A 14,363-nucleotide genomic window follows, 5' to 3' on the forward strand; every position below is an offset into this window, starting at 1 on the left:
ATGCTAAAACAGTGAAGATGCACAAAAAAAAATAAAAATCTGTATTTGTATTTTAATACATTATGATACAAAAAAAAAAAAAAAGATTTCATGGATTTAGATATCATGGTCAGCAGCACAGTCAACTAGAGTTGGGTAAATGTACACCTCTGCTAAGCCATGTATTATCATATAACACTGAAACATGTGTTAGGAAGGAGAAAACACACTGTTTTAAGGGCCACATAAAAAGAAAAGGAGCAGATCCTTTCTGGCCCATAGACTCCCCACCTATGGTAAAAGCAGTCATGGTGAAGTCTGCACAATTCGTAGCTCCTTTTGTTCTCAGAATGGATTTAAAGAGAGGATGAAACTTCCATTACTTGGGCTAAATCTTAATTATGCGTAGCATTAAATGATATGGTGCAACATGAAGTTTAACCGTTACATGGCCACCAAGTTTTCAAACACAATGCACGGGACATGTGTCATTACATAACTAGTAAGTGGGAAAACAAGAAAAGCATCAACAGTGAAGCCATATCGACCATGTTGACCAATGACATTACATCTGGAACACAAGTCTGATGTGTTTTACTACTTTTTATAGTTTCTACTGCCACACCGGTTTTATTCTTAGGAGATAATCTTGTGTTAGCATGGACTATGAACTACATGACATAAAGATCTTTTTCCACTTTGAAATTTTTTCATTTCCTGTGCACAGTTTCCCCTAGCTCTATCATTTCCTTTTACATTTTGTACCCCTAAAGAATGGTATCAAGTGTTGCCTACCTGTTCATAACCATTGGTGGCATCCCCATGTTACTCTGTGCCATGACTTTATTGATCCCCTTCAGAGCTACCATTTTTGCTTTCATTATGGGATCAGTAATTGCATCAAAGTCTATAAAAGAAAAACAGTAAAAGTGAATTACATAGCTGAACATTACAAGTTACTAACTGGAACTGACTTGTTTAGATCTAGTTCATGCATAAATCATCAGTAAAACAACATAATTGCATTACTATTTCACATTACTTGTCCTCTCCACTTTGAAATTCATGGTTAATATGCAGTTTCATATATCCTCTAAGAAAAGTTACTCCAGCAGCCACTGTCCTTGTTTTCAGCCACAACATACAAAGAAAAGCAGGTCAGCCTGAGAAGGGCTCTAGACCAAATTTGGCCTATGACCCAACAGATTAATAAATTCTATTTACAGGCTTAAGAATCAGGAAGAAGAGTTGTTTCTGCAGGTTCAATTGGCAAAACTGGCACATCACCACTAACGGACTAAGAAAATTGTTTAGTCACTCTGTAATTACCAGTAGCACTACAGGCAGAAAGGCACATGGCCCCGTACAGCATGTGAAAAGACCGTAAGCATGGTGAACTATGCCTTTTTGCTGTCTCTCCCGTTAAGTGCCTCACACAGAGCAGGATAAATGGGAGTACAGAACGTTTGAGGTTGGAAGGGACCTCTGGAGGTCATCCTAGTCACCTGGGGTGGCTACAGCACGTTCTAGCCACACTACAAATATGGAACTGTGACTTACGAGGTAGGTTAAATTTGTCTTTTGAACAAACAGCCTTGATGGCCAGTGCAGTTACAACTAACACATTTCTCAAAATTTTGTATTTCATTAATAACAATTAAGTGATAGTGATGGTTTTGATCTGAATACTCAAACTGCTATGTTATATTAAACAGGAAATGGCAGTTTATCTTAAAACACTTTTAGTATGTGCAGAATTATTTGTGATGTTTCTGGGGCTTGCCTAGATTGTGAGTTAGTGAGACAGCTTTCGATGATCCCTTTTCCTTGAGACACACTAAACACTGCAAAAAAATGTAATAAAACAACCATAAACAGAAAATTGAGAGATCAAATATCAAATGGTCAGGTACTGCACTTGATCATTTAATTTTGTTTACAAAGGCTACGTTTACTCCATATCAGGTATGAGAACTTAAAGTATAAAGAGACTATGCGACAAAGCTGATGTCAGAAACATTAGCAGTAATGCAGAGTTACCTTGATCCTGGTAATGTCAACAGGAGCCTTGCCACAGAGTTCAGAATTCCACCTATATGCTCAATTTCCATACTCCCATTGTACCTAGTGGCAGGTTGGTTTTTTGTTATGCCACCTTCAAGCTCCACGTATCTACCTGCTTCTTTCAGTGCTACAGATTATTTAACTATTGGTTGTTGTATTGTTAAAAAACTAACCAGAACACGGACAAAGATATCACCCACATACCAATATTGGGGAAAAATGGCTCCGAACGTTGGCGAATCATGGCTTGCATCTGTCGCTGCTGCTGTTGCTCCTGTCTTTCCTGATCCAAAAGGTCCTGCAGAAGAAGTGGCTGTTCCTCTAGCAGAAGTGGTCTCTCTCGATTTTGTTGTTGAGCTAATGGTTGAGGAAGCATTATCTGTTGGGGACCAGATATGCCACTAGGACCAGGACGGTTTGTTACAGCCACAGTTTGATTAGATGTCTGTCCCGTCCCAAAGTTATGATTAGATGATTGACCCTGAATAAATCCTGGATTTGGTGACCCTTGAGAAAAATTATGGTTCATTCGTGGAACCATGGTCAAATTTGAATTTAAAGTGTTTTCCAAGATCTGTCCACCAGGTGTCATTAGTGTTTGTGGAATACCTGATGCATGGTTCATTTGTGTTGTTGGCAAAGATTGAGATGGAGATCCTAGAGTCCTTGCTTCAGCATTATCTGAGCTTTCATTAGCTAGCAAACTTGAGAGGACTGGTGTGGACCCAGAAATACTGCAGGAACTTACTGCTCCTTGAACAGGCAGTGGAGCAGATCCCTGAGCATCTGAACTAGGCACAGTTGTTTCTTGACTAGGAACTGCAGTAGTTTTGTCAGGGAATTCTGGGTTAGCAGGCTGTGCAGAAGCCTTTTCTCCATCCTTTAACTCCACTTCAGCAGCCTGTTGAGTACTTGTGGATTCAGCATTTCCATCACTTTTCTCATTTTCATTCTTCTTTTCCTCCTGAGTGTTTGGGGAAAGTACTTCTGTTTTAATTTCATTTTCTGTAGCAGATTTCTTCTGTGGAGACTGGGTCTCAGGAGGGGAAACAGTTCTATCACCTTGTTCTTTCTGTTTTGGTTCTTCTGTCTTGCCCTGGATATCTAGTTTGTCATCAATAGGGACACTAAGATCTAGTTCTTCATTAAACATTCCTTTCTTATCCCCCACATCAAGGTCTGGGTCTGTGTATGCAATTATATCAAATTCCCCAGATCTTAGAAGATCATCAAGGTGAGGATCATTGGTTTCCAAATTATCTAAAGTGTCCAGTTCATCTCCTTTCCCATCCTCTGTGTCTAGATTCAAATTTTCCAGATCCTCATCATCTAAGTCCTTGACTTCAACCCCGTCAAGGTCTTTAACATCCAAATCTTTTACAGCAGGATCATCAGGATCAAGCTTTTCTTCTAGACCATCACTTGGCTGGTTGGGAATCTGTAAATTTGCAGATTCATCACTTGGTGCAGATGTAGACAAAGATGGTCCTGGGAATGCATCAGCAACTGGTGGATGACTTAGAGAACGTATTACAAGTGCAGGTGGGTTGTCAGGATTGATTTGATCCTGCTGGGATTGTGACATATGCTCCAAACTTGTAGACATCTGCAACTGGTTAGGTATGCCTTGAGAATTATGTCTCAGTGGTTCTGCCTGTCTTGGGCCTGGAAACTCCTGCCTGGGTATAAACCCTGCATGACGTTGATGTTGTGCTGCTGCATCCATAACATTTGCAGCAGGATTAAAAGGCAGCCTTGGCCTCCCATCAGGAGCTCTGTGACGTAACTCAATAAATGCCTGACCTAATATATTGTGCTGCTGAACTGGAATTCCCTGTGGAGGAAAATGTTGAGAGATCCCAGATGTATTATTTATTTGTGGATTGTTCACTGGCCGAGGCATATCAATAGACAGAGATCTTCTCAGCTGTGGTGGAACTCCAGGGCGTTGCATTGGCTGCTGAGGACCGAGGAAACGTTCTTGACCTGATGGTGGACCATGGCCACCTCCTGGAAACCCATATCTAAAATAAAGTATGAAAGACTTAATCATCTTTTTTCTCAGGACTGTCTAGTCTGGCATATTAGACTAAATAACTATTCACCAAAATGCTTTACATGATGCATTCATTAAGATATTTAAATAAATATTTGGACTAATTACGCTTACATTTAAATGAGCTTTATGACTACAATAAAATAATTGCTTTAATTATGTTTAATAAACAACCTGTTTTCAATTCCAGTAATAATAACGGATAGAAAACTCTGACAGAAAGAACTATCTTAGTAAATAAACTACATGTTAATGCAATTCAGCATAAAAAATAGTATTGTGTGGATTTAGAAACTACTGAAATAAATCCAAAATATTGAAAATAATAATTCCTCAGATGACAATGTATGTCAATACTGGTATTCATTTTACATCATAACATTCACGATAAAAATGGCACAGACAGAAGTTGACGTTTGATTACATATTCATTATAAATGAAAACAAGAATATTACATGTATTCATTATTAAGACATCAAAGCTAAAGTCAGACCTTTCACTTTTTTTAAGAAAAAGAAATGCTGCAAAACCATGGGCGACAAGGTCTTTCAGGTCACATAACTTTCACAAGTATTGCAGTTTCTCCATTTTTATTTCTGTTTAATTCCCCAAAAAAGACAGCGTAAAACAGTGGTAGTTTAAAATACACATTCTAATGTTTCAGACGCTTACAGGAAAACTCACTGTACATACTGACTTCAGGAAGATTACCAGCTACTGTAGACAACACATGATTTTTCATCAAAAAAAACCCAAAAACCTTTATCAAACAATTTCTGTAAATGTAGAACTACCCCTGCAGTATCCTGGTTTTAAGAGGTCAAAGAGCTTACCTAAGACCATGAGGTCTCATCCCCATGGCATTCATATCACCTGGAAACTGGGGTCTATTGAACTGCCCATCAGCAGGAAATGGTCCACGTTGGTCTTTTGGGTATACAGTGAACCTTGAGCCACCTGGAGGGACAACAGAGGACCTAATATTCCCAGGATATGGAGGAGGAGGGCGGTTAAAAATCTGATTTAAGTTGTCTTGCTGCCAATGCTGAAGAGGAGTTGCATGGGTAGGAGCTGCTGCATCCTGCAAGGCTTTTTCCTGACGAACCGCATTCTTCTTCTGCTGCTGTTGCTGTAGAATAATTTCACGTAATTTCTGGCGCTGTTTAAAAAGAAAAATAAATCATTGTGCTTGACGCTGCAATTGACATATTTTGAAGTGTTATACTCCGCTAGGTTAAGCCTTTTGGAGGAAAGAAATTCTTCAATCGCTACAGGAAAATATTACAAACTACCACAATCACCTCAGAAATTAGAAGAGGCATCAAATGGTGCAAGTTGCTGGTAACACAACTTAACCTCCAGACCTCTTGTTAAAGTGTATCATGTGAACCTATTTTACCAATTAACATATACCAAGTAACCGTTACGCGTGATGGAGCCCTGCTTTCCTGGAGATAGCTGAACACCTGCCTGCCAATGGCAAAGCATGAATGAATTCCTTGTTTTGCTTTGCCTGCGCACGCGGCTTTTGCTTTCCCTATTAAACTGTCTTTATCTCAACCCACGAGTTTTCTCACTTTTACCCTTATGATTCTCTCCCCTACCCCACCAGGGGTGAGCGAGCGAGCGGCTGTGTGGTGCTTGGTTGCCAGATGGGGTTAAACCACGACAGCAACTCTCTTTTCCTTTTTCTATTCCAATAATGCAGGCCCTTTTACCACATGAAAAAGTGCATTCTGAGGGAGGTGACTGGAGGTCCAATGAAGAAAATTCAGCAAGAGGTTTACACCAAAGCTGCAGAATTTACTCTGACTCTCTATGATAAATACTACCAATTTTTCTGCTAAATCCACTTCCCATCGCTCCTTCCAAACAAAAGACTGAGCAGCTTTCCACAAGCTGGATGTAATCCTATGTCTCAGCGAGAGCCGTTTGCCAAACATTCATTGACAAAAACCTGGAGTGCTCAAGAAGAGCAGTGATCAAGGGTAGGATTCACCTCAACATGTCAGCCAACTGAAAAGTTAGATGTCTAGTCTGAGATCTTTGCCTGTACTCCCTTCTTCAGTCAGTGAACAAGTCACTGACAATCAGTTCTATACCTAATCTATTATAGGACAGAATTAATTGTCCCTTCAGGGTGTTTTTTTTCTTACACTGTAGATAAAAAAAGCTATTACAGACCATCTACATCTTCAGTGGTTTCAAAGGTGGTCTTTGCTTCCTTTTTGGATCTTGTCCAAACTCCTTAAAAATTACTGATGTTTCTATATTCTATATATCGTGGTTCTATCCAGGAGGACTAAATTAACATGCTAAGTGAATGAAGATAATTCTACGTTATGTAGCTATGTTTAATGGCAAGAAACTTCAAATATTAACAAGAATGGGGAAAATACTTCTACTTATGAAATTCTAATACCATCAGTATTAAACATCATTCTCACCTGCCTTAACTTCTCAGTATCTGCTTGAGACATATTCATGGTATTCTGTGTATCTGTTACTCCTGTAGTGGGTGCTGGGCCAGGAACTTGTGAAACTTTGGGAAACTGTTGTCCTTGAGAAGTCATCGGAGAATTTCCAGATGCATTGAAGTTGCCCTCAGACCCAGGCCGTGGCTGTTCAGAAGCATCATGGGCCAGCTGACCAGTTCCAAAAGATTCTGGCTGAGGTCTTGGAGTCATCGGTGGTTGATCATATGGGTCACGTGCTGGAGCAGCTGGACCATGGCTAAATGAATCTGTTATTGCAGGTCCTGCAGGTCTGGGAGTTTGAGAACACGGATCTGATGGCCTGACAAAAGTGCCCTGCAACCTGTTCTGTGGTGTCTGCAGGAAAGGATCTCTATTTGGTATTAGTCCTGGTCTTGTCATTGCAGGTCTGTTAAAACTCTCTGGAATCCCTGGCCTTGGAGTTGCTGGTTGCTGAGAATAAGGATCATTGAGAACTGGCCTTGGTGTTCCAGGAGGTTGGGCGTACGGATCAGAATGTCTCTGATTTGCTGGGGACTGAGTAAATAAATCCGCTGGCTGAGCAGGTCTTGGTGTTGGTGGTTGCTGCATATACGGATCAACTGTGGTGGGCCGAGGAGTTCCTGGAGGTTGGGCATAAGGATCAGCAACTGGCCGAGGAGTACCTGGAGGCTGGGAGTAAGGGTCCTGAGAAGCTGGCCTTGAAATGGGTCCAGATTGAGGGAAAGAATCACTCTGTTGTCGTACTATCCGGGGTGGATGGGCAAAAGTGTCCTTTATTGCAGGATGGGGAGTAAGCGGAGGCTGGCTGTACGGATCATTAGGCTGATTATGGGAAAAGTTATCCACTGGCCTTGGTGTCAAAGCAGGCCTTTCATACGGATCAACAGCAACGCGCCTTGGTGTAGTTGGCATCGATGCATAAGGATCTTGCGGGGACTGAGGTGGGCGCATGGGCGTTTTAAAAGGTCCAGGGCTACCATCAACAGGAGTAGGAGTAGGAGTCAATGGTGGCCGCGCATACGCATCAGCAGAAGTTACCCTCTGTCTCTGAAACGTATCAGTTCTAGGAGCCGGCTTAGTAAATGGATCACTGCTTCCAGCTGCTAAAGGAACCTTCCCTGACTGTTCCATAACTATGGGCGATCTTGGGACCCCCAATGGTTTGGAGAACTGCTCTGATGCCATGACAGGCCTGGGTGTGTCTGGTGGCTTTGCATAGGGATCACTGCTACCTGGAGATGAAGAACATGAATCCCTGACTGGAGAAGGCCTGCTTCCTGATGGTTCAGTTACCTGAATAGGCCTAGATACGGATGACTGTGGTGCACAGGTATCTAACGGTGCAATGGAACTTCTTCTAACAAAGTTTTGGTTAATGGGTGCTGGTCTAGGTGTTCCCACCATTTTAGCATATGGATCCATTGGAGAAGGAGGTCTTGTGTTTGTGGAACCTGGAGAAAACATCTGTTGTGATGATGTCTGAGGAGTCTGAGACTGAGACAGTGAATCATGTACTGAGATTCGGGTTGGAGTAGGGGGTGGGGCTTGTGGTTTTAGGAACACATCATCTGAGGATGCTGACGTAGGCGTAGCAGGTAGCTGCTGCTTTGTAAATAGATCCTTATGGAATGTCTGTTGTGCAGGAGACATATTTCCATTGCCAGTCTGTGGTGTTAAGGGGCTCTGGATCCCACTGCTAGGTGTGTCTGAGCCAGACTGGTTCAGAAGCTGTTGTGAACCAAACTGCTGCTGCTGCTGTTGCTGCTGCTGTTGCTGCTGCTCATTTTTCACTTGTTCAAGCTTCTGCGTGGCTTCTATTTTGGCTTGCTGCTTACTTTTTTGCCGCATTTGCTGTTTTAAAAGTATGAGGAAAAAGGTTACGCTTGTAAGTCCAGGGTATACAAAATCTTTCTGATGACTGAATCTGTAATTAAAACTTCGGGACACATCAAAGATCAATTATAAATAATTGTAAATCACAAATTTTAAATGCAAGGGTCTAGCTATTTGTGAAGTTCAACTACCTTGACATGCACCTTGATTACCTGGGAAGAAGCATTTCCCAGGCTGCCTAAAGAGCAGCACTGCTTTCCAACCTTATACTCTGAAGACGAAAGGTTACTGACAGATGCAGCACTGATGTGAGGCAAATGGGCTCTGAAAGACAACCAGCCCAATTTGAAGCAGCAGGCTGCAGGACAAGGTTACTGCAATATAGGGTATATAAAAACAAACTACTGCACTAGCCAGCCAGCCATACAGAGAAAGAATAACCTATTTCCATAATAGGTAGAATTTAAGAGTCAAAGTTTTAAAACAAAGTTTTCTAACATTTACAAGCAGCTTCTCTTCTGATAGCATCTATTTTTTTCCCCACACAGAATGGCTAACTGTATACACTTCTACAAAGAAAGATTAAAATTGATTTTATTACAACAGTTTCCAACAATGCAATAAAAAGCTGGAAAAAAAATAACAAAACACCCTAAATGCAACATACCTGTCTGAATTTCCATTCCTGCTCATGTTCTGATTCCCTCTGTTTTAATGGATCTTTAAAGAGGTCGGAGTCGATGCGTGAGCTAGGATCAATGCTATCCTGTTGTTGCTGCCTTTTCATGGAGTCATTTGACATCTGTACTTTATTGATGCGCAAAGCAGCTCTATTATCTCTGGCTTTTTGCTGGGAAAAGAAAAAAAATCTAGTTAGCCTTGATTTCTTCTGCTAAGTGTGAACACTGCATCTGTTATTCCTACAAAATCTACAACCAAATTATTTGTGCAGACTGTTTTAATCACATGCATACTTGTGAAAACTAAACTATGTACTTTAAAAGGAATTCCAAACTGAAAATACTTCATCTCTATAGAAATTCTGCATTTAAACTAACATACATGGAAAGAGCTAAGGAACTATTTAGCAGTAGAGGTTTTCTATGCATTAGGAGCCTCTGTTTGGGTACTGTGCGGTGCCAAGAAAGCATGAATCCCACCAGTTTACCTTTCAAATCACATATTGGTGTCATCTGCAATCTGAAGACATGAGCACACAGATGATGTCTGGATCAATAAAGGCCACTAATGTGAAGAACTTCAATGACAAGAAAAATACAGTCTACTTCATTAAATAGCCTCTATAGATCTCAGCCTGTGTTAAGTTAGCAGTATAAACACAGGATATGGGCTTATGGATCAGGAAAAATTGGATGGAAGAACAGCAATTCCTCTTCAATGAGGCATTTTACAGCCATACTGACAGTTTAAAGCATCTAATGGAAGTTTCAAAGAGTCTGTTTTACCACCAATCTAGGATGTGATTCCTTTTCTGAATCAAACCCTCACATCTTTTTCACAATTTTATTTGCCGTTGTCAAGTAGGGGTTGCCTAGCAGAAAAGGCTTAAATCCTTCCCCTCCAACAATGAAACAATGACATGGATGAGAGCACCAGTGTCACAGCAGCAGACAAATTAGTGTCATTTTCCCCTATAAGTGATGGGATTGGGCATACTAAGGAAAGTAAAAAGTCTACAGTGAAAATTTACTAACATCTGAATTTCATTTCTAAGGTAGCCTTTACTCATCCCCACAGAGCATAAGTCCCCCAGGAGAGGTACCGCTGCAGCTTCTTGCATGCACAATGCCAGGAACACTAGCAACAGCTGAATGGCAAGAGTACATGGACTGTAACTTCTGTGAGGAAATAACTGCTTCTTGCCATGTAAATACTTATGGGCACATGTATGTGCACTTGCATGCACCCTCTTCCTGAACATGAAGGAAATGACTCAGATGTGAAGAAGGTGAATGCTTTTGGAGAGAAAAATGGAGTCCTTCACGCTCCCCACAACATGGAAAATATCAAAAGAGTTTCCACCACAAAGCAACAGAAGAGATTAAGTAGTGAAGGGGAACAGTAAGGCAAGAAGACAGGAGGAGAAGAAAATAAGGAAAGTATGGATGTGAGCACTGACGCCTCTGGAATAGTTACTTCAACAGGTGAAAGACTTCAGCAACTCTAACGGGGCAAAAAAGAAAAGACTAGTGAGAGGGGAAGATGAAAGAGAGGAAGGTCACATAATGATTTGTTATTATCCTTCTGAAGAAACTGGTGAGATCCTGTGCAGAAAGAGACAGAGCAAATAAGACTTGAGGCACGAATCAAATGTAGCAAAGAGGCAGTGGGAACCACAAATGTTCTCGTCTCAGATGGTGTCTTTAGATTGCACAATACTAATATAGTTTATTCCAAAGCTGAAAAGCAAAGAAAACAGGTAGAAGTATTCAGAATTAGAAGTTAAATTACAAAGGCATTCTTGGAGTAAGTGAACTTTCATTAACCCTAGAACTTAATTTGTTAAAAAAAAAAAACGAACAAAAAAACCCCTAAAAAACCAAAACAACAAAACCAAAAAACACAACCAGTAAAACCTTATAGATTAAATACATGTTTGCTGGAAGTAGGGAATGCAGGTGGTAGTTGTCCTTACCACATATGGAGCCCTCTCCTGTGAGCTTGCTTTCCTCCACAGTTTAGCAATCTGCTTCACTCTTGTAGCCCAATCTGCAACCAAAACTTGTGTTAATACATAAGGCTTTGATAAGTCTGTTTTGCATTCTTTCAAATCAAGATGCATAAATTGCTACAAAGTATTTAACTTTATTCACTAAATCACTCACCTGGGAATTCTTCCTTTAGGTTAGGGAAGTTGATATTTGTATAGAGAACAGGTGCTACTGTTGCCATTTCACCCAAAGCTTCTTCTTTTTCCCACTTAAGAGTGCTTCTTTGAGCATTGGACATTGTATCGCCTTCACCTTCCAAAGCTGGAGCAGATGGTGCCCATGTGCTGTTCCGATCACTTACCATTGGATTGAACGCTGGATTCTTATCCCTGACAAATCATAAAAGGGGTTTGTTTTATAGATAGATTGCTCTCAGTATAAAAACCCCAAACACTTAGCAAAGTACTTATTCTGTCTGCTACTTCAGTAGTGAACAGGCTGCAAGAATACCTAAGTTTTTGTAGTGGCTGTCAAGAACTAAGCAGTTAAATACTAGTAATATCACAGTATTAATAACACCACCACCCCCCAAGTGATAAATGCATGGACATTTTTTATTTCTCATCTTGACTTACCTGGTATCAGTATATGGTTGCTGTGTAATGGGAGAGAAAGTGCCCAGTCCACCTCCAGCAGTCAAAGCTGTATGAGGGAGATGAGGGTTAGGGCCAATCAGACCATTCATAAGGGGCACTCTTGGAAACGCATTCTCTCCTGGAAAGAAGAAGTTTAAATTACTGTTTTAAAGGGTGACTACTTTTAAGGTAGAGGTGGAAATTTTCAGAGAAAAAATGATGTCTCATCTAATGAAAAACTAATTGCTTTCAAATTTTATAGTACTGACCTTACGTTTTTCAAAAATATTTTACATCAGTTTGCATTGCTTCCCTACAAGCTTAAGGGGTTCTTTTCTACTGTATCACATCCCTGTACAGATTCTTTTTCTTGTCTGAAAAATAAGTTTTTTAAAAATGGATTTCCAAAACTTTTGCAGTAGCCCATGCTATGGTACTGCACTTTATACTGAGGTATATTCTTAAAGGCTAATGGTCTGTCATATTTGTTATACCCAGACCCAAGCAAGCATGGAATTCCTTGCAGAATTATTATTAGCCAACCTGAACTCAACATCTCCTCTTCTGAGACTTCTGAGCAGTGTACCAAAGTAAGCCTCATTATCTACTAACTCCCTAATTTGTAACCAATGAAACAGATAAATCTAGTCAAATGAGCATCAGCATTTTCTAATTAAATGTCCAGCCTAGCAGTACGAAGGCAGAAAATTTTATTTATTCGATTACAATATTAGGCAAATGTGGCACAGGCAGATTCATTCCAGCAGACGGCCTTTGCAGATGTTCCTACATTGAATTAACACTGGCCTTTGAATCTCTGCCACTTAAGTGTGATTATAACTCTTGTCCCAGCCTTTTCTTAAAAGCACAGAAGTAGCTCAGGAATTAGATGCATCTGTAGGATGACACTGTATCATTCTCTCATGCTTTAGGAGACTGCCTTCTGATCTACGGGTTACATACACTATGCAGAAAGTATAGTTTGGATGAAAGTAACTCAAAATTTAAGAGAACGTGCTTTGTTATAGCTGCTAAATAGATAGCACATGGTAAGTGTGAAGACCTGGCAAATAAACAGGATGGAGAGTAAGGCCTCTGGTTTGCACTGTAGGATCACTTGTCTTTATGAGAAGAGAGCATTCATTTTATTTGAAATTGCTGAAACTTGATGCAAGCTTCCCCATTACTGAAGCATTTATCTCACAGAAACATGTGGATCATTACACTGTAACTGAACCAAATTATAAATCTAAAACTTTTTACTTGTGGCAGTTCCCACAGGGAGAAGTTAAACAGTCTTACAGAGCTCAAATGTTGAAGTTATCTCCAAGTACTCAAGTAACTGGGAAAGAGGCAATGATATCTATATTATCTTTTGTTTTAAATCACCTCGTTATTTGCTTTAAACTCTCTCCTTCCTAAGACTTATTGAAATCTTTCCTTTTTATGGAAATTCATCCAACTAGGAAACCAATTGTTTTTCTTCTTATGATTAATTCACTGGTGAAATCAATTTGCATACTAGTTTTTGTAGTACCAGTATAACAGAATGGGCACTCTACAGGAGCTCAGGGAAAATCCACTAGAGGTGATGTCTGATGAGAAAAGAGTGCATTAACTATGCTCATACATACTGCTAAAAAAATATACATATATATATATATATATGCTCTACTGGTAAAATAAGTAAAATAAAAAAATAAAATCAATCTGCCCCTTGCTTTCTATATAAGAGCAAGAATATGCTGTATCAACTCATGGTAACTTTAGTAGTAACAAAGAAAATAAATTATAATCTCCCAGATACATTTCAAAACTACTTAGCCTTCTCTCTATTATTTGGATAGGACTAGTTAACATGTTAAACTGAATTCTTAAAGGAATTAAGACACAGTAAATCATTTTTATACAGACTCTTTCCTTACACTTGAGGAGGTACTGAAAAGTAATTAAACAGTAAAGTCAGAAGAGAACACATACTTTATCACAGACAAATTTCAAAAATATGAAAGTGTCAGCTAAAATAAAAGCTCCAATATGTCAGAAAAATCTAAAATAACTGTCCCTTTCTATTAGCAATATTTATGTGCATGTTAATCACATGCCCCCTTCAGAACAGTTTTAGAATAATAGTTCATAAATTAACAATGGCAGATTCCACAAATTAACAATAGGAAAAAGTAAGGTGTGTCCTACTTTCACATTGGTATTTAAAAGAACTCCCCTGACCAGGCTGCTTTTTTTAAAATTAACAAAGGAACATACCTTGACTGTGCAAAGACATAAGTTGCGGTGGAGGTGGAGGCTGTGGCAAAGGAGCTGGCTGCGTGGTTGCTGGACTTAATACAGCTGTGAACAAATCTTCAACATCCTTTCCTCCTAGCTCTGCAAAAACACTGTGTATGAGTTGGATGGCATGGTTGATAAACTATATTTTATAAAAGACAACAAGGATTAGAGCACATACCTGGGATTTTGTATAATTTGCCAAGAATAGCACCTGGACAAAGTAAAGACAACACAGAATGAGTAATCATCAAAAGATGCAATAAAATTTATTCTGCAACTAAGTCCAAATAGGTATGTTATAATACATAGACAGTAATTTGAGAAAAAAAGAGAAGATTTCTACTTAAGTTTTCTAGA

The 14,363-nt window shown here is 39.7% G+C and overlaps 1 protein-coding gene across 14 annotated transcripts in view; it reads right to left on the reverse strand.

Annotated features, from left to right (window-relative positions):
* KMT2C (lysine methyltransferase 2C) overlaps positions 1-14,363 on the reverse strand; it is a 203,421-nt gene that overhangs the window by 25,853 nt on the left and 163,205 nt on the right. For all 14 annotated transcript variants that reach the window (XM_075492363.1, XM_075492360.1, XM_075492358.1 and 11 more), the window contains 10 exons: positions 14,185-14,217; positions 13,983-14,102; positions 11,718-11,856; positions 11,257-11,471; positions 11,067-11,140; positions 9,078-9,260; positions 6,548-8,428; positions 4,934-5,259; positions 2,248-4,067; positions 775-886 (listed from right to left, as the gene is read on the reverse strand). In XM_075492363.1, coding sequence (XP_075348478.1) covers positions 775-886; positions 2,248-4,067; positions 4,934-5,259; positions 6,548-8,428; positions 9,078-9,260; positions 11,067-11,140; positions 11,257-11,471; positions 11,718-11,856; positions 13,983-14,102; positions 14,185-14,217 — 4,903 coding nt within the window. The remainder of the gene's footprint in view (positions 1-774; positions 887-2,247; positions 4,068-4,933; positions 5,260-6,547; positions 8,429-9,077; positions 9,261-11,066; positions 11,141-11,256; positions 11,472-11,717; positions 11,857-13,982; positions 14,103-14,184; positions 14,218-14,363) is intronic.

This window comes from Mycteria americana, chromosome 2 (genome assembly GCF_035582795.1).
Source record: "Mycteria americana isolate JAX WOST 10 ecotype Jacksonville Zoo and Gardens chromosome 2, USCA_MyAme_1.0, whole genome shotgun sequence".
NCBI lineage: Eukaryota > Metazoa > Chordata > Aves > Ciconiiformes > Ciconiidae > Mycteria > Mycteria americana.